The following is a 19,774-nucleotide window of genomic DNA, read 5'->3' as shown; positions in this document are numbered from 1 at the left end:
AAGATATTGTGAACAGTGACTTACCATGAGGGGAGACATAAGACTGTTAAAAAGAGGCATGCAGATTGAGAAACTAGATCTGGATGCACAAACCTCTGCAGAGCTGGGATCCAGAGGGGTCTGATTGGCTTGACCCAGGACTAGAAGAGAGAGTGTGGTCATTTATTTGGTAGGGAGAGATGAAATGGGAGATGAGAAATCAACATTTCTGCATTACTTCATTGCCTGTGTGCACCCAGTACCACTAAAAGCACCGAGAAACTGTTGACCTCCAAGAACATGTATTGTCTTTTCCATTATTTTTAATAGAGCTGTTAGCTAAAGCACAGGAATAAAGTCATTCAATTGTCCTTGCGCGTTACACCTTCCCTATAGTCGCAGACTTAGTATTCTGCACTGCCAAGAAGTTAAAAGACATGACACTGTTAATTTTGGAATGTGAAAATTTTGTTTAGAGTTTATGTTTCGATAGTTGTAATATCAAGCTAAAAGTCCAGTGAAAAGGTTCCTTCCCTCTAAAGCCAAAACTAGAAGAAAAGCTTAATCTTCTAAGGCAGATCCTAAAGCCCGGGTCTATAGGAGAACAGCACATTGAAGGGGAACGAACGCCCTCCATAACTCATCCTCTTCCTTCCCTCCCTCTTTGGCTCTCTTTGCCTTTCCCGATATTGCTTTCTAGAATTTGTAACTTTGGCATGGAGTGCAATTGAATAGGGAAAGGAGAAGATGTTAAATTGCCAGCAAGGTCTATTTAGACATGTGTAGCACATCGGGTGCAAGGGAATAAACCAGATAACCACATAATTCCCAAGGAATGCAAAAAAAACACTAGTAGGTTTTCTTTACTGGCAAACATTTGATAGAGAAACTTAACAATTAGAGTGGTTTTTACTTGGCTCCTGAAGGTGATTGAAGATCCTTTTGCATGAGGGTGACAGCAAGCTGACTTACACCATTTTAGGAACTAAAGCCTGAATATTTTTTTTGACTTTGGTTTGGCCATGCATGGCCTGCACTCACTTGGAGAGAGGATGTGGTCCGTCGGCTAGACTGCCGACCTTGGTGCTGGAAACCAGGGTTCGAGCCTCGGGGTCGCGTCCACATCCTGTGATTCTGGGCAAATCACTTAATCTCCCCGTGCCTGAATGTGTAATGTGAATACGGTGCTCATGTAAAGCGCTCCAATACCTTCGGGTCAAATTGGCGCTATATAAATATGCAACAAAAAAACCTCACTGTACTGTCTTCTTTTCTGAAGCTCTGCATTAAGATTTCAAGTCCCAGGGGTGTGCACTTCCGAAAGTGCAAACTTGTAGAACCTTTGCAATCAGGGATAGTGTTTAGCCCGGTAAACCATGGTTATGCATCCTTCCCACTGCAATGATGATATAAAGAAAATTGCAAAAAAGAAGAAAATTAAACAACATGCAAAGGAGATCGTTTGTTGGTGTAAATATAAATGTCCGCCTAGGCTTACGTGTCCTGTTCTTTAGAACAAAAAACAGAGACCTGACAATTAGAGTTTTTAGCTCCTCCCTTTGGATGGAACCTGAGAATGAAGGTGGAGAGAAACTGGCACCTGTTGAGTCAACATTGATTGATCCCACGGCCAAGAATCAAACTGGTTCAATTGTCACGTGACCTGACATCAGACCTGCTGGGAGGAGACTGACTGGTCGCTTCCAGTATAAAGAGAGGAGCTCTGGGCTGAGAGAGACACCTTGAGATTGAACCTTGTGCACTCCAGATCGCATCTCGATACCCAGCCATCTCTCAGCCATGAAGATCGCTCTCGCTTTTCTGTTGGTGGCAGTCAGCTGCCCCCTTGGTGAGTGTCCATTCTATGCTCAGGGAGTGGGGTGAGAGAATGTGGTTTTGAATGGAACTGTATTTTAAAAAAATAACTTCTATAACATTCTTAAGCACACCTCCAGGACTCAATAATATCTGTGAAAGCGGGGGTCATCGAGAGCCCCACAGTTAGAATAATATATACAATGTCTGCTTGGAGCAGTCTATACACCACTATAACTGAATACCAACTGCAGAGGTCCAACTTCAGCTCAGAACTGACTCATTGTTGGAAGTTCACCGAGTATTTCAAGAAGGACCATAATACTACTTCACTCTCCTCATTTGAAGCCTTCGGCTCGCATCACACTCTTTACGGACACTATTTGAGGCACCTTTTGTTTGGGGCGGCTATTATACCTCTGCTGTGGGGCGGAAACCAGGTTGTCTGTCACTTCTTAGTGCAGAGGCCCCTGCTGAGAGAAATGCTCCGTTTCCGGAAGGCCAGCAGGTCCTCCTGTTTAACCCAATGACACACGCTTTTTCTTAGTTGTTGTTTTACACATTACTTTCCTTATAGCCTCCAGCTCCTAGCTGTCACTTCTGTGACACACAGCGTATTAGTGCTGCAAGAGCGTTGAAGCAACTTGTGCTGACACGGGCGCTTTTCACCTTAAAATTATACTTTGTGAGGAACTGGTGTCCCGTGTTGTGGCAACGGCTTTCAACTCCCTCACAAGGGTGGTTATTCCAGTAATTGCAGTGTAATGATTACATCGAGTCATCCAAGATTTACTTTTACTTCTCCTTCGTTTCATAATAAGCCACTGCTTCTTATATTCTTATTTATAATGATCAATAAATCCGACCCTTCTTTCTTTATTTTTCCCAACAAACACATACAGACATACCATGTTTGCTTGATGGCTTTATTTTTAAAAGTAAATAGGAAGCTCGTTAGTTTCTTCTCTTATATGTTTCTTTACATGTTGGAGTTCTCGTGTTTAATGTTCCATACCCTCTGGACTTTACGTTATCATAACTGATAGGGGAGTGTGGCAGGAGGGTGAGAGTTAGGGTGGGGATTGTGAAAGTGCATTGTTATTTAACCCTCTCTTACTTTATACGTTTGCTGAACATTCTCAAGTGATTTTTTTTAACAATTTGATGACAGTATTCTAAATCTAGTTTCGAAATCCACTCTGGAATCATTCCTTCTCAATCACTCTTTTAGGCGTTTGCCAAGCACATACTAAAACGATTAGACTTTTTATGATCCAGAGATACATTGATTGCTTCAGGACTTTCCAGCAAACCGATTGTAATCAAGAGTCGCCAAGAAAACATACAATACGCTTCATTTAAGAAATAAGCAACAATGTAAGCAAGATAGCTTCCCACAAGCCCAAACAAATAAAAATCATGAGGCAGGTTGGCAGTCTATTCCTGGAAGTCACCAAAACGATGTCTGAGGCCAGCTAACAGGTTTGAAATGAAAGACAGTGGAAAGCTCAGAGGGTTTGCTGTGGAGGAGGTATCTCGGTAGCTACATCCTAGGTTCTCATGGAGGCCAAACATGAGGTACTGGTTGAGCCGATAGGAAGACTTTTTCGAGGTACCTTTACAGATGGTTAAAGTGCTGGAGAGGACACATATGGGGCCTGATGGAACATGTAATGGTATACAAGTGAATATGCAAATTAGTAACAATAGGTTTGCCTTGAATGGAAAGTTAAATATTAGAAGATAAAAAGGAGGATTATATTGTAGAACGTGCAACCAGTTACGTCATTAAGCAGGAGCTGCAATTGACTGATAAAAACACACAACAAACAAATGTGATTGCTGCCATAATAAAAACACGTAGATAGATTGCAATTTCTTTTTCTTTCGACAGCCTTAAAATAGTTGCTGACGGGTCGTCAGAGTAACAAACAGAAAGCATTTTCGTTACAACTTCCTTAGGAGTGGTTAAAGTATGTTAGGCGGCCTGAATTGAAGAGCAATGCCAATATATCAGGGTCAAGCACGAGGCAACAGAATCATGAAAACTCCGATTCCTGGGTTTGCCACTAGCAACAATAGTGTTTAGCCTATGTAGCATGTGCTATCCAGGGTGGGACGCATTGCACACCTCGTTTAGTTTGGGGTGCCAAGGCATGCAATCACTACTATAGGCATTTTATTGACCTTCCTTGAGGCATGTCCTTCAATGGTAACTGGGCACTGTCGCTCTCCTATTGGAGAACTTTGGGACACGTTTTTGCCACGGCTCCTCCTCCTTCTCCTCACCTCCATCATTAATCACTCCAGCAAAGCAGCCCCAGCAGGTGGCGCCTTTCTAGCCCGTCTCCTCAAGCACAAATCCAATCGCCCAAAGAGCCCTGAGTAAGACGAAATGGCAAGGTTGATATTTTTCCTAATGTATTCTCCCATAGTACATTATGTCTTTTTACGCAATTGTGAGTTGCCCCATCTAAGTATATTAATCATTGTAATGCTCCATTTTTGATTATTTCAAAATCATCCAATGGTGTGGGCTGCATAATAAACAGCAAATTTAGTGAAACGCAGATTATAATTTCAAGCCTCCTTTACATTAAAAACATTTTACATGGAATGACGGTGCCAAATACATTTGTTACCCCCCCCCCCTCGTAATCTCTGCCCTAAAATCTTCCTAAAACCTTTCATGCATTGGTCACCCTTTAGAAGCATTACATGCAAGGTGGGCAGACACATCTTCAGGCCCCAGACACATAGAACAACCAGACCCATGTACAGCACCCCACAGAGCCGCCACTTATGAAGAATACACAGCACTTCAACACAGGGCCCCAAATGTAAAACACATTCTCACTCATGAAACATTGCAGTCATTTTGGCACCTCGAATAAGACATGTGGTAATTACAGGTGAGAAAGAGGAAACCACAGAAGGAAACACATTCTTCATTGTTATTTGTAAAACGGATTTCTGTTTGTGATTGCGCTAATTATGTGTTTTCCCTCTCTGTTATTCTAGATGTGTCTTCTCAATTAATTGGTGGTCTGGATATACCTGTTGTCGGTGACCTCCTCGGTAAAATCAATGAATGTCTCAGTTTATTGGTATGAAATTTTAATTAAAATTTTATTTTAAAAAACATTCTTCTACTTTTAAACTGTTGACCTACATTTTTGGAAATTAAATATTTATTACTTTTTTGACAACCTGAAGTATTCCTGCAAGTGTTTGGGGATGGGTGCGGGGATAAGTACCTGATTGGCCTTCACGACAGGTGCACTGGAGGAATATCCTTTGGGAGGGGGGTGCTATACTGCTCTGGGCCGTATGAGTATTCTAGTAGTTTGGACTGGGAAATTACTGGTGCCACCAATACGGGACCTAGTAATCCTCGATTTGCAAACTCAGGGTGAGTTTAAAATAAGACAGGAGGCACCTGGAGAAGAGAGACGTGGCAGGTCTCTGTCTGCTAGCAATAGCAACAAATAAGTCCACACATCTACTGCAATAGTACGGGAACTAGTCATGCTCCCTCCTGCCTCCTCTCAATAGATGTCATTTAGGGGTCACCATGGGTAGCAACTGCAACTCCTGGCTTGCCACTTGCAACTCCTGGCACTGTCTTTGTGATCCCTGGCCTCAGACGTGACAAAGTCAGTGGCAAGAATTCCTACATTCCTTATTTTCTGTCCATTAATAGTTAATAATATTCTATTATTTACTATTAGTTTAATAAAAAATGGTGCACACTCTGGACCTTTGGTGGTAGCTGTGGGAAGTGCAAAATGGTTTTAAATGTATGTTGTGTGAGTGCTTGCGAGTGAGAGTATTCTTAAGGGAGATAGTTTGTGTGAGAGTGCGTGTGTATGTGTAAGTGCGTGTGGATGTGTAAGCATGTGAGTGTGAGTAAATATGAGTGAAAATCATTGATTAGGTGAAACTGATGGCCAGATTTACTATTCTTTGACAAAAGGCAACTCTGCACCAGAGTTTCTCGATGCCTTGCGTCAAAGGGTGAGAGAAAAATTGTGCTCTATCTATTGAGATATGGTGCCTTTTTACTCTCCAACACACACACCCTTGCACCAAAATGCATGGGTGTGTGTTCTCTGAAACATAGGTTTTATACTGAAAGGTGACCCTTCCAGTACAAAACTATGCTTTAAGGCTTGTCACACTTTGTATGTATGCTGTACAGTGTAGCACATATAAAATATTTCTCCTTCTTAAAACTGCCTCAAGGAGGAATACGTGTTTGGTGCAAGTTCCTGTCTGTTTATAGATAAGGGTTTGTGTCAAACCTATTTCAATGCCCTCTTGATGCAAAATAATGCAAAGAAGCGTAACATTGTGTTACTTTGGGATATTACCCATCACAAATCCAGGATTCTGTTGGATAATACATCCTCCCCAACAATTTGTTCTATATTTGTGTCACAATCCTGACACAAAAGATCATATACCTGCCCCTGACTGTATGAGTGAGAGAGAAAGAGTGAGATTAAAATGTAATACAAGTGAGTGACCATAAATAAAAATGAGGGTAAAGGAGTGTAAGAGAGGGTGCGTGAGGATGAATGAGTGTAAGTGAGAGAATGGGTATGAACGTGCGAATGAGTGTGGAAGACAAGGCAAAATACTGTTCCTAGCACACTTGCTGCAATTCGTAGCGTGGCAGACACCCTTGACAAAATACTTCCACTGGCACACTGTGGGGGTAATTCTTGGTATAAAGGGCACGAATGGAAAATTTGCTGGTACTAGAAATGATTCATGGCACTGGGGCATCCATTGAAAAGTACTAGCATATTTGAGGAAATGCTTGGCATATGTACACCAGTTGCATAATGCTGGTACTAGCACACTGAGGGGACATTTGGCATAATGGTGGACAACCTGACATATGGAAGGGTGACAAAAGCTGGTTCTGACATACTGAGGACTTTTTTTACATAAGGGTTATCTATGGTATTTGGACGGCATACATTACTTAATTTTAGCACTGGCATATTTTATGTTATTTTTTATATAAGGGTTAGTCATTGAATATGGGGCATCTATGACAAAATGCTGGCCTGGGCACAATGGAGGTCATTTTTTACTTATAGGGGGCACCCATACTATATTTGGGATTTGCCCACAATGAAAGAATTTGAATATTTTGTATGGGCCCTTTCTGCACCTATGGCATTTTAGCAAACTTATGTGGAAATTGTTTTTAAAAAAGCGTGGTTTTACCTATGCTTTTCAAAATGTTCTAAGAGGGAGAAGCCTGCTAGAAACGGACTGCATTATTCACTTTCCTCGCTCGCTCTAAGTTAGGGCTAGTATCATGCCCCAGAACTTTCAAAGATAGATCAAGCCATCAGCATCATAAATATAGGTGGTATCTAAAATAGACATTTATCGTTATTTTGTTAAACTAATAATCCAATTATAATGGCACTTCCACGAGGTCACGTGTTGTGATGTTAGTATCACATGACATGTCTTCCTGGAAATAATCAGGGTCAAGGGTCATATAATGTCACTTCCTGTGATTTCATTAAGAGCAAAGGGGATGTGATGTCACTTCTGCTATCCCTAGCATTTTGATAAATCAACACGCATGCTCCTTTCCCTCATATATCCCCTGCACCAAATCCTCCATCCCCTTCAGCAACATTCCCAGGTACTGCCAAAGCCCAGGGATGAACAATGTCTTCCCTAACATGTGACTCGTGCAGTGGCAGAGCCCAAGCCTGACACAAGACTATCTACTCCCTAAATGCTGTGCCTATGCCACCCTCCCCAGTCTGCAGGAACAGCTGAGTGCTGCAAACAGAAACCTTTTTTTTTGAGTTTAAAGAAAATGTTATTGGGTAGGAGCTTAGGATACATCAGTAATACAATACATTATATAATAATAGGAAAATGGAAAATATGTTGTAGACAACAAAGAAAAGAAAATAGGCAGGAAGGGAGGTAAAAGCAGGAAATAAACATATCTTATATTGATACAACTAAAATAATATACAAATATAACTTATATAAAATATTCAACTCACTGCTACAAATCCAATCCTATATTGATAATAAGAACAGACTGTAATAATAGTTAATTAACAATACTCTAAGGAGGTTTGGAAACTTCTTCTATACTTGGAATATGGGACGGTATTGATTGAGCAGACATATTTAGAAAATTAGTCACAGGTAACCATAACAAGTCACGCTTAATGGCAAGAGTAATCGGGTGAACATAAGCTCTATCCAATCTGTGATTATAACAAACACCATACCACCAGGCTTGAAAAGAGACATTTGAAGCATTTTTCCATGATTTAGTAATTTGTTGAAAGGCAACAGCAAGAAGCAAGTCAATGATAAGGGTATTAAGGGAAGTGGAAGAGGACCAAACTTCCGCAACACTACCTAGAAAAATATGAGAAAAAGAAAAAAGGATATGCGTGTGATAAATGTTGTTAATTTGACGCCATACTGTAAACCAAAACTGGTGTATAACTGGACATGTAAATAACATATGTTTAAGATCTGCAACAGGAGCTGGACAGGACCAGCAGGTAGAGGGAATGAGAGGGTTAATCTGATGCAATTTGGCCGGAGTGATTAAAAGTCTATTATATATGAAGAATAACGTTTGAGTAATAGTTGCTGCCCTAGAAGACTTCCTTATTTTGATCCAAATTTTATCCCACACTGACACGGAGAAGGATGTGCCTAAGTCAGACTCCCAGCTGAATTCTACAATGGACTTATCACGATTGTGACCAATGGTTCTCAATTTATTATACATTTGAGAAGCTGAAGTGGATAATTTCAAAAACGAAATTTGTACAGAAGAAGGGTTAATCTGCGTGGAAGAAGCCATAAGCTTATCATAAGAACTTTGAGCAGCTAGGGTTAATAATGTATATTTAGAATGATAAGAAGAGGGAAGTGAATATCGCATTTGCATTGTTGAAAAGGGATACAAGTATCACCTAGAAAGAGTTGATGAGTCCACTTAAGACCAAGATTGAACCAATCTTTCCAAAAAAGAGTCCTATTTTTAAACTTAATGTGGTTATTATACCAAATTGGGGATTGTAGAAAGCGATCTCGGTCATCTAGACCATCCAGCATAAGAGGGTGAAGAATTTTGCGAGAATGTTTAAGAATAGGGAGAGAAAATTTTTGAGGGGTATTGGATATGGAGAAAAATTCCTCAAAAGAAAGAGGGTGAATGAGATAAGATTCAATGTCTACCCACAAAGGTAAAGATAATGAGTCCGTCGCATTCTGTGATAGTAATGAAGAGGAGTTCTTAAGAAAGAAGGAAGTATGTTATGACGCAAAATAAAATTATAGGAACCAACATAATTTTTACAGAATCTAGCCTACCCCACCAAGATAAAAATAAAGGATGCCATTGGGATGTAGAATTAAATAAAGTTGACTGGAGGTTCTTAAGATTGAGTGATACAGTATCTTTAATAGAATGAGTAAACCATAGGCCTAAATATTTAATCTTAGTAGGGCTCCAGTGAAAAGAAGAAGACACAAAATCAGCATGAAAACAATATTTATTTAACGGTAGAATTTCACATTTGTCTACATTGAGTTTGTATCCTGAAACTGAAGAAAAAGTAGAGACCTCTGAAAGAAAAGCCGGTAGAGAGGTCTGAGGATTAGAAATAAATAAAAGTATGTCATCGGCATATGCCCAGAGTTTTAGATGCTTATCGCCATAAAAAAAAACAGTAATATTTTTGTTAGTTCGGATTTTGGATAAGAAAGGTACTAAAGCCAAAATAAATAAAAGAGGAGAAAGGGGACATCCTTGCCTAACACCTCTGAGAAGTGGGAATGAAGAGGAAACAAGGCCATTAGCTAAAATAAATGACCTTGGAAAAGAGTAAAGAAGTGAAATATAGGAACGGAATTTAGGGCCAAAACCAAACCAAGAAAGTGTTGAAAAAATAAACTGCCAATTGACCCTGTCAAAAGCTTTTTCAGCATCCAAAGCAACAGCTGCTAATGAGAAACCATGGCAGTGGGATTTACTGTGTACGTTGAAAAAGAGACGAGTGTTATCAGAGAGGTGACGACCCTTAATGAATCCACATTGTTCTCTACCTATTAATTGTGGTAAAATATTGTTTAGACGGAGCGCAAGAATCTTCGCAAAAATCTTATAATCCAGATTGATTAAGGAAAAAGGCCTGTAATTTTTGCATAAAGTATGGTCCTTATTCTCTTTAGGGAGGAGACAAATCAAAGCCTCCTGAAATGAACCCTCAGACCTCTGGGAAGATATAAAAAACAAGAATAGTTTATGCAATTTGGGAACAAGTAAGTTAGAAAAATGAGTATAAAATTCTATAGTAAAACCATCAGGTCCGGGAGCTTTCCCTTTTTTAAGTGATTGAATAGCTTTGATAATGTCTTTAGTGGATATATCACTTTCTAGAGAAGAGAAATCTACATCCAAAGGGGGAGGCGGGGTAATAGAAGCTAAATATCGATCAATGACAGATAAAGGGGGTTGAGATTCAGGAGTATATGTGTATGTATGTATGTATGTATTAGATTCTTGTTGAGCGCGACTGTCACCCCAAGGGTATCCTGGCACTGGACCATAGGTGAGTCATCAGATAATGATTTGTAAAAATTGGAGAATTCTAAAAGAATGTCCTCGTCTTTGTGGAGAGTAATATTAGAGGAGGATAAAATAGACTCAATTCTAGTACGTTCTTTTTTGACTTTGAGATATTTAGCAAGAAGGTTGCCAGATTTATTTTGTGCACTATAGAATTTAGCGCTGGATTTAAGTAAACATAAATTCGCAGAATTAGTAGAAATTTTATTAAAAGAAAGTTTGGCGTTAATAAGCTCCTCTAAGGTAGATTGGCTTTTTGTTAGATAATAAAGATGTTCTAGTTTTTTAATTTGCAAGTTAAGTGACAGGGATGAATGAGAGGCTGCACGCCGCTTTTGAGCAACAAAGGAGATAATAAAGTCCCTAGAGGCAGCTTTAAAGGAGTCCCAGACAAGTTGAGGAGACACCTGAGGAGATTCATTTTCTACTAAAAATAAGGTAGCAAAATCAAGAAAGTCCGGTGTGAACTTAGGGTCTAATAAAAGGGAATTATTAAATCTCCAGCATCTAGTGCCTTTAACGGGAGGAAGTAGATCTAAGCTTAAGGAAGCTGGGGCATGAGCAGAAATTAGAATAGATCCGATGTCTGAGTGAGCAATATGCTGAAGTAGAGCTTTGGAAATAAAAAGGTAATCTAATCGGGATTGCGAAGAATGAGCAGTTGAATAATAAGTGTATTCCTGTAATGTGGGGTGACAGAGCCTCCATGAGTCCACAAGAGACCTTTGAGAGATAGTGGAAGTAAATTGAGAATGCATGAGGGAAGGGACGAATCTGGAATTGGAATTCCTGTCAATAAAGGGGTCTATGATCATATTACAGTCACTACCGAAAACCAAATATTCATCATTGCATTGCATTAAAAGGGAAAGGATTTGGGGCCAAAACAGCTTATCTTGAGTAGTGGGAGCATAAATATTAAAAATTGTAATGGGAATCTTATTAATCAATAAGGAAATAACAACCCATCTACCCTCAGAATCGTTATCCTGTCGTATGAGCTGGACATCCAAACGTTTATGACAGAGAATAGCAACGCCATTGCGTTTACCTGAACCTGGTGATGCAAAAACATGGCCTACCCAATTCCATCTTAACTTAGCTACTTCAGTAACTGGTATATGAATTTCCTGTAGTAAAGCAATGTCTCCTTTTAGGTTTGCAACATGTGACAGAACTCGCTGACGTTTGATAGGAGAACCCAAACCTTTAACATTCCAAGTTATAATATTTAACAACATTTAAATCTTATAGAAAATTAATCACAACATTTCTTTAAAAAATGCGCCATGTTTAAAAGCAAAAACAGTGTGAAATATTCAATAAAATATGAAGAAGAAAGCTGGATTGTAGAGAAATAACAGTGAGAGAGATATAAAATCATAGAATAGAGAGAATAATGAGGGAGAGAGAGAAGATGATAGAAAAAAGAAGCATAAAGAAAATTTGGAGATTGAGATGAAACCGAAAAGTGGGGAGAGAAAGAAGGAAGAAGTGAGGATAACAAGAAAAAACAAGACAGACAAAACAAAATTAGCAATCGATAAAACAGTACAATACTAGAAAAACATACCACAAAAGAACGAAAATTCTGGGGTAGGTGGAGCCACATAGGAAAGGCCAAACACCGGGCGGGAGAACGCAGGATGAGAGGCACACAGAAAGAACATCATCCAGGCGAAATGAGAACACTGAGAGGAAGGGAGCAAAGAAACCACGACCTAGTAAAAAGGAAAAAAGAAGGTAATAGTTAATGGGAAAAATTACGATAACACCAAAACTTACAATATGACTGAGACAGAAGAAATTCACAATTGTGGGGAAACAAATAACAGACATGGAACGTTTGAAACAAAAATAGTCATGACATGTTTATGATTTAGAAATGTCCATAGAGACTCCTTTACAAGAGTCCAAAAATCTTTGAAGCACAGCAGGATCTTCATAGTTGGTTGTTCTGTTGTTATAAGTCACCTTGAAAAGGCAGGGGTGAAATAAGCCATAACGAGCGTTCATGTTACGAAGGGCCGGTCTCATCTGTAAAAATTTCTTCCGACGCTCAGCAGTTATTTTGGCATAGTCTTGAGCAAAAAATAGATTGGAACCATTCCAAGAAATCCTTCCTCGCTGTTTTGCTGCCTGCAAGACTTTAAGTAGATCTGTGTATTCTAGGAAATACAGAATTACACCTCTGGGTTTCGTTGAGGAAGAAGAAGAACGGGGACTCTGGCCCAAACGGTGCGCACGTTGAATATTTAATGGCGGAGATGCTGGAAGACAAAGAAGGGTTGGAAGAAAGGATTGAAAATAGGAAATTGCGTTAGTTCCTTCAAGACCTTCTGCCAGACCATAAATGCATAGATTATTATGCCTATTACGGTTTTCTAACTGTTCAACTTGTTGCTTAAGATGTTCAACTTCTTTATGGAGAAGGGAAACTTGAACAGCGACCTCCTGAACAGACTCAACACGCCTTTCCAGACCATCAACCCTCTGCTCAGTGTGAGACCAATTATCCTCCAAGCTCTGCAAACGTAGGTTGGTTTCTTCCATATACGGTTTGAGGGCACGAATCTCTTCAAGAATAAGTTCTAACGAAAGGGGCGATGAGGAGTCAGTAGGAGAGGGCGGATTTGTTTTCCCTCGCTTTCCAGGTGTAAAGGGAGCTGAAGCTGGTATCTTGGACCCCTGCTTGGAGCCCAATCGAGACGTGGAGGGAGAGGAGCCCTTTATAGCCACAGAGTCACTGGGGATATCCTCTGCACCTTCCTGTAGAAGATTAAAGGGATTGAAATCTTCTAAAGATGCACCCTGAGGTTGTAAAGCTTCTTTACGATTAGTCCAAGATGCTGCCATGGTCTAAATCGAGAAAAAATAATCTTCAGCAGAAGTTCTAGAGAGCACAGTATAACTATATGAAGTTACTAAAGGCAGGCCAGTACACAACGCCACTTTATGAAATACACATGAGAGGATGAGACGTTGCTGACGGTTCCAAAAATTCTGCGTGGTGGCAACAGTATAAAGTCCTGGAAGACTGGTGCTATGACGAATAAGACACTTCCCTAATATAGAAGACGCAAGTGTGAGGAGAGCAAATGACAAAAATTGTGACCACGAGGTTGAAAAATAATCCAATATAATAAGTCAGACAAAAACAGTTCAAAAAGGAGGTAAAAAAAAACATTTTAAGGCAGGCCCTCCATTAAAACAGCGTCCCCTGAGGTAAAAGTGGCTGCAAACGCGAGGAGCTCGCTAAAAATGGAAACAAAATGGCGGCCGCTAGTACATTGCAGCCGATATAGAGCCAAAAGACATCCTTGAGCTCACCCTTCACCAAAAGTTGAAGTGCGTTAGATGGAGCAACACTTCATACAGCATTAGAGGCGGTTTCCGCATCCCAAGAGAAACGGAGAAAGCCTGGAAAGATGCCGCTGCCTCACGTCGCCGCAGAGCTCCCGTAAACGGCGGCCATTTCCGAAGGCGCCTAAGCCACGCCCCTGCAAACAGAAACCTGATGCTAACAAGGCTCCCATTCGAAGGCAGGACAAGATGGGCAGTGCAGACAAATCTCCCCCAAGATGACTCCTATCCTGCTCTCCATCCTCCCATCTACCCACCTGCCACCACTGACCCAGATATTTACCCAAAGGCCCTGCACCTATACACCACCTGCCACACAGGTGGCACATATATGCAGATTTGTGCTTGGTATACAAACTGTTAGGGGGTAAAACATGGATTTAGATCCTGTATTCCTGAGCCTGCATGATGTTCCCCTTTGCAGAGGAATATCTCATGTGCACAGGACATAGATGCAAGCATACTGTCCGACATTAGAGATTCCCACCCTCCTTCCCACACATCAGTTCCCTCACAGCTGAAACCATGGATGCCATAAGGATGCCGTGTGTGTTCTTCTTTAATATATCATCAGCACCATGTAAATGACAGTTTTCTTTCGACCCATTTACATCTGTTTTACTTTGGGAGCCTTATTCAAGGGCGCTGCTGCTTCCCATTTGGCTTCCTCTTCACATCTTTTGGTCCACACTTGCTTCCTATTTTGACTTTGGATGTAATGTATTTACATTACCTTATAGAATGTAGATTGTAGGGGTCTATATACCTTGGTCCTGATTCACAAAAGAAAACTTACACATCTTGTGTAACTTTACGCTTGTTTGAAGTTCATAAAAATGCATTTTATTCATAAGTTTACACGTGGTGGGGCTCCACAGTCAGGGCAGAGAACTCAGCACATAAAATGAATGTGTGTCTTATCTTTTTATGTGTGGAGTTCTCCGCCCCGAATGTGGAGTCTCCGCACTCATAAACGTATGACTAAAATATAGTTTTGGGAATTTTAAACAAACTTAAACTTACACAAGAGTGCAAGTTTAACTTTGTGAATCAGGCCTTGCATTCTTTACAAAACTAAGTAGTGGTAATGTGAAATAGTTATTTAATAAGAGAAGTAGTAAGAGATGTGCTGTGGTGAATATCCTTGTCCACAGTTGTGTAGGTATTAATAGTGCAGCTTATGCAGTTGAACCAAGGCCTTTAGATTTGATGGGCTTGAGCTACCACAATTAATGACACGGGCATCTCAATTCTTACCACAAAGCCAGGGGATGAGGGGTGCCATTTTCTTACTTTCATTAGGGCCCCTGGAAACCTCACCACTGCTTGTCTATATGTGCTGCAGGCTGAAATTAATGACCTGGAAGGGAATCCAGTGTGTTGCCTTAAAGGCCGTCAGGCAAGTTCTCTGGGGGCTATTGCAACTTAGCAAAAATGCAGATCACGTGACAATGACAAGCAATGCCTGTTTACCTTAAGAATACAGGAGCAAGATGCAACCTGGATAACAATATACAGGAGCTTAGTTTGCATTTCTTATCTCACCTACATACACAAATGAAAACTGTTTCATTGCTAGCACAGAGTGGGAACCAGCTGGACTTCATTTCTGGTAGGCATTCTGATGACAGCACCAACTCATTGATGCCCCCAGCAATTCTTGCTCCAGTGGCATCCCAAGGCAGTGTACCAGCATCACTTTGGGTTGGCTTTGAATTCTACAATTTCTTTTTGTGAAATCTGTTTCCTTTTTCTGAGAGCTGGTTTTAGGATTCAAATTGAGCATCCCATCTTCAAAAGCTAAGCAACGGAAAACAAGATATGTCACTTAACAAATTGCCAGAAAAACTGAAATTCCAAAATGTTTTAGAATTTCTCAAGCTCTGTTTTCTGTGAAATGTGTACCCTAGAGCTGCCGGCACCTAGGCAAACCTATCAACCCTGTACATTTTTTAAAACTAGACACTAGGAGGAATCCAGGATGGGTTGACTTTTGTGGCTCTCACCAGGATATAATACCCAGAATCCCTTTCAGAGCTCAAACTTTGTCAAATATAGCACATTTTCTTCACATTTCTGTGATGGCAAGTTCTTAAATCTGCATGGATCCACAAAATTCCATGCACCTCACATTCCCCAAAGTCTCTCAATAAAAATGGGACCTCACTTGAGTGGGTAGGCAAGGTGCCCGCGGCAGGAAACAGCCAAAATGCAACGTGGACACATCACATATTTCGAGTGAACTCTTTTTTGGCTATGTGCCTAGCTGTGGATTTTGAAGCCTAACTCAGCCAGCACCTAGGGAAACCAAGCAAATCTTTATATTTTTGAAAACTAGCCACCCAGGGAAATCCAATATGGGGTGACTTGTGTGAATTTCACCAGGTTCTGTTACCCGGAATCCCTTGCAAATCTCAAACTTTGTAAAAACAAAAACAAAGTTTTCTGTGATAGAAAGTTCTGGAATCGGCATGGATCTGCAAACTTCCACACACCCCACATTACACACATTCTCCCGATAAAATTGGTACCTCACTTGTGTGGGTAGGCCTAGAGCCCGTGGCAGAAAACGGCCCAAAATGCAACATATACATATCACATTTTTCCACTGAAAACCAACCCTTTTTTGCAATGTGCCTAGCTGTGGATTATGAACCCTAGCTCAGCCAGCACCTAGAAAAAACTAGCAAACCTTTACATTTTTAAAAATTTGACACCCAGGAGAAAAACTGATGGGGTGATGTACGTGGCTTTCAGCAGGTTCTGTTACCCAAAATTCCTTACAAACCTAAAACTTTGTGAAAAAAAACACATTTTCCTCACATTTCTGTGATAGAAAGTTCTGGAATCTTCATGGATCCACAAACTTACACACACCTAACATTTCCCAATGTCTCTCAATAATAGTGATACCTCACTTGAGTGGGTAGGCCTAGGGCCCGCAACAGGAAACGCCCCAAAACACAACGTGGACACAACACATTTTTCCAGTGAAACTGACCCATTTTTTGCAATGTGCTTAGCTGTGGATTTTGTACTCTTGCACCCGCGACACCTAGGGAAACCTTTCAAACCTATACATTTTTTAAGACTAGACACCCATGGGAATCCAGGATGGGGTGACTTGTGTGACTCTCACCAGGTTCTGTTACCCAGAATACCGTGCAAACCTTAAAATGTGCCAAAAATAGCACATTTTCCTCATATTTCTGTGATGGAAAGTTCTGGAATCTGCATGGATCTACAAACTTCCATGCTTCCCTTATTCCCAACATTCTCTCCATAAAAATGGTACCTCACTTGTGTGGATAGACCTAGTGCCCATGGCTGGAAACAGCCCAAAAAGCAACATGGAGACATCACATTTTTCCACTTAAAATGGAACCTCTTTTTGCACCCCCAGGTGCTGCAGCACCTGGGGGAAACCTAGCAAACCTATACATTTTTGCAAACTAGACACCTAGGCGAATCCAGGATGGGGTGACTTGTGTGACTTTCACTAGATTATGTTACCCTGAAACCCTTGCAAACCTCAAACTATGTCAAAAATAACACACTTTCCTCACATTACTATGATGGAACGTTCTGAAATCTGCGTGCATCCTTACATTTTCACCTACCCCGCATTCCCCAAAGTCATTCCACGGCAGGGAAGGAGACATCAAAATTACCTATCACAAAACGCCATGGTTTTACAAGGGGGCCACAGCCACCTGGATTTTTTTCCACGGCTTGGTGGTCATCTAGGGAATCTTACCAAACCCAGAAATTTCTGAAAACTAGATACCCAAGGGAGTCCAGGGAGGTATGGCTTGTATGGATCTTCCAACATTTTCTTCCCAGAATCTACTGCAAATCTCAAATTTTGCTAAAAAAAATCTCATATTCGTCACATTTCTGGTATGGAAAGTTCTGGATCTGTGTGCATCCACAAACATCTGCCCACCCGGCATTCCCAAAAGTGTCCCAATACAAATGGTACCTCATTTGTGTAGGTGGGCTAAGTGCCCATGGCAGGGAAGGGCCCAAAGCTTATTGTGGAGACATCAAAGTAGCCTATTACAAAGCAACCTAGTTTTGCAAGGGGTTCACCTGAGTTTGTCTGCCATCTAGGGAAACCTACCAACCCCAGAAATCTCTGAAAACCAGATACTAAGGGTAGTACAGGGAAGTATGGCTTGCAAAAATCCCCCAACATTTTTTCTACCCAGAATCCCCTGCAATCCTCAAATTTAGCTGAATAAATCTCAGGAACATTCTTGCGTTGCAGATTTACTTTTCATGGTCACAGGTCATCATACCAGAGAACAGAGAGATGTATCTGAATGGGTCCCATCTAATTCCCAACTCTACAGAAATGCATGCGACAATAAGGGATCGACGCCTCTAGATCTCTGACAGAATTGTTTATAGGTGGGAACAGAAATGCTCTTTCAGTATTATTATTTAGAGAAAACTGCATACAAAGTGGTTTATGGGCAATTCACCTTCCTATTAATCAGATGTTGTTTCGATTTTCTGGTCATGGTAAACTTTTCCTGCAGTCTAAATCATTCAGGATCTTCTCTTACATCATGAATTTTGAGAAAGGTTCAGAAGTGTTCTGGCAGTTTCAGATATAGATCCTCATTTTGAGGTAGACTTACACAATTTTGACAAAATACAGAGCAGCACATAAAGCTGCTGACCAGTGTTGCGGCAATGGGAAAGGCAAAAACAGTGCTTGATCTTTCCAGCACCATAGTGAAAAAGTGTGCGTGTTCCTTGAAGCATTTGTTTTGTACTGGAAGGCGATTGTTTCAGAAGAAAATCATGCTTTAATACGTTTCCCTCTTTGTAGTTGTGCAGTACTTTCCAGCACACAAGCAAAGTTTGAAAAGTATCGAGAAAAGTAAACTTTTCTCTTACCTTACACTTACTTTAAGAGGCATACGTTTTTATCTCAAAACATAGTCTACCACTGTAAGTAGATAGGTTTTTACATCAAAACTCATGGCTGGTTAATTGTAAATGTATATGTACCATCCATTTGAATGAATTTAACAGAAAGTCGCCCAAAGTAGCTTTATACTGCTAATTTGCGTTACTTTAGCCACATTTCAAACACAAATTAGGAATTCATGGTGGTCTTGGGAGTCAAATACTAGGAGCAAACCCAACATGCAGGCAGCAAAATCTGTGCTCATCAAAAGCAAAAAACACTTTAAGTACCTGTTTCTGAAATAAAAAAAAAAAGGTTTTGCAAAACATGAAGAATAAAAAGTACCAATAATGTTGCAAGGTAAAGTCATTGAACAAACAAACTGTTTCATATAATGTTTGGAGAATTCTTCTGACCACTTTGTTTCTTCATCTCTTTTGTAGTTAGGCCCTACCCTCCAACAGTTATTGTGCAAGCTCAGCGAGCTCGGCTGCGCACTTGAGGAGAAAGTAAGTTTGATTTTTATTTACTTCTATTTACGTACAGTCTCTAACTTTATTTGGAATGGTGCCTCAGATCATAGCGATTAGAAATCAAGCATGACAGGGATAATAAAATTAATGGATGGCCTTTACACAAATGTATGTTTTTTATACTTTTAACAAAAGAAGGGATTGATTTGGGATTGCACAGGTTGCTGACCCCCCCACCCTGGTAGAGGAGTGCCCTTCATGCCACATGTTGTTGGAGATCTCTTCAAATAAATTGCTTCTGCTAATGTGATGGAAGTACTTTTTGCAAGCCTGAATCTGGATGGCTGCCATAATTTGGCAAAATCCCAGCATTTTGTTCTTTAGAAATAAACCCAGCACATGCGTTTATTTCTGCAAAATAACAAAACAATGGGCCTGATGTACAAAGGACTTTCTACCTATTAAATTGTTATAGTTGATTTCTGTGCCCACGTCAACTATACTTTGCCAGGCCATAGCAATCACTCTGATTCATGCTAGTGGCAGGACTTGTTCTGTTAAATCTGAAGCAGGTCTTTG

General features: G+C 40.5%; 1 protein-coding gene across 1 annotated transcript in view; it reads left to right on the top strand.

Moving 5' to 3' along the window:
* Positions 1 to 1,682: 1,682 nt before the first annotated feature.
* LOC146811146 (uncharacterized) overlaps positions 1,683 to 19,774 on the top strand; it is a 206,484-nt gene continuing 188,392 nt past the window's right edge. The window contains exons 1-3 of the mRNA XM_085618212.1: positions 1,683 to 1,828; positions 4,816 to 4,901; positions 19,166 to 19,231. Coding sequence (XP_085474338.1) covers positions 1,780 to 1,828; positions 4,816 to 4,901; positions 19,166 to 19,231 — 201 coding nt within the window. The 5' untranslated portion in view covers positions 1,683 to 1,779. The remainder of the gene's footprint in view (positions 1,829 to 4,815; positions 4,902 to 19,165; positions 19,232 to 19,774) is intronic.

The sequence above is a fragment of the Triturus cristatus genome, chromosome 7 (genome assembly GCF_964204655.1).
Source record: "Triturus cristatus chromosome 7, aTriCri1.1, whole genome shotgun sequence".
Classification (NCBI taxonomy): Eukaryota; Metazoa; Chordata; class Amphibia; order Caudata; family Salamandridae; genus Triturus; species Triturus cristatus.
Note: the sequence above shows the minus strand (reverse complement) of the source record. Positions and strands in the feature narration are given on the sequence as shown.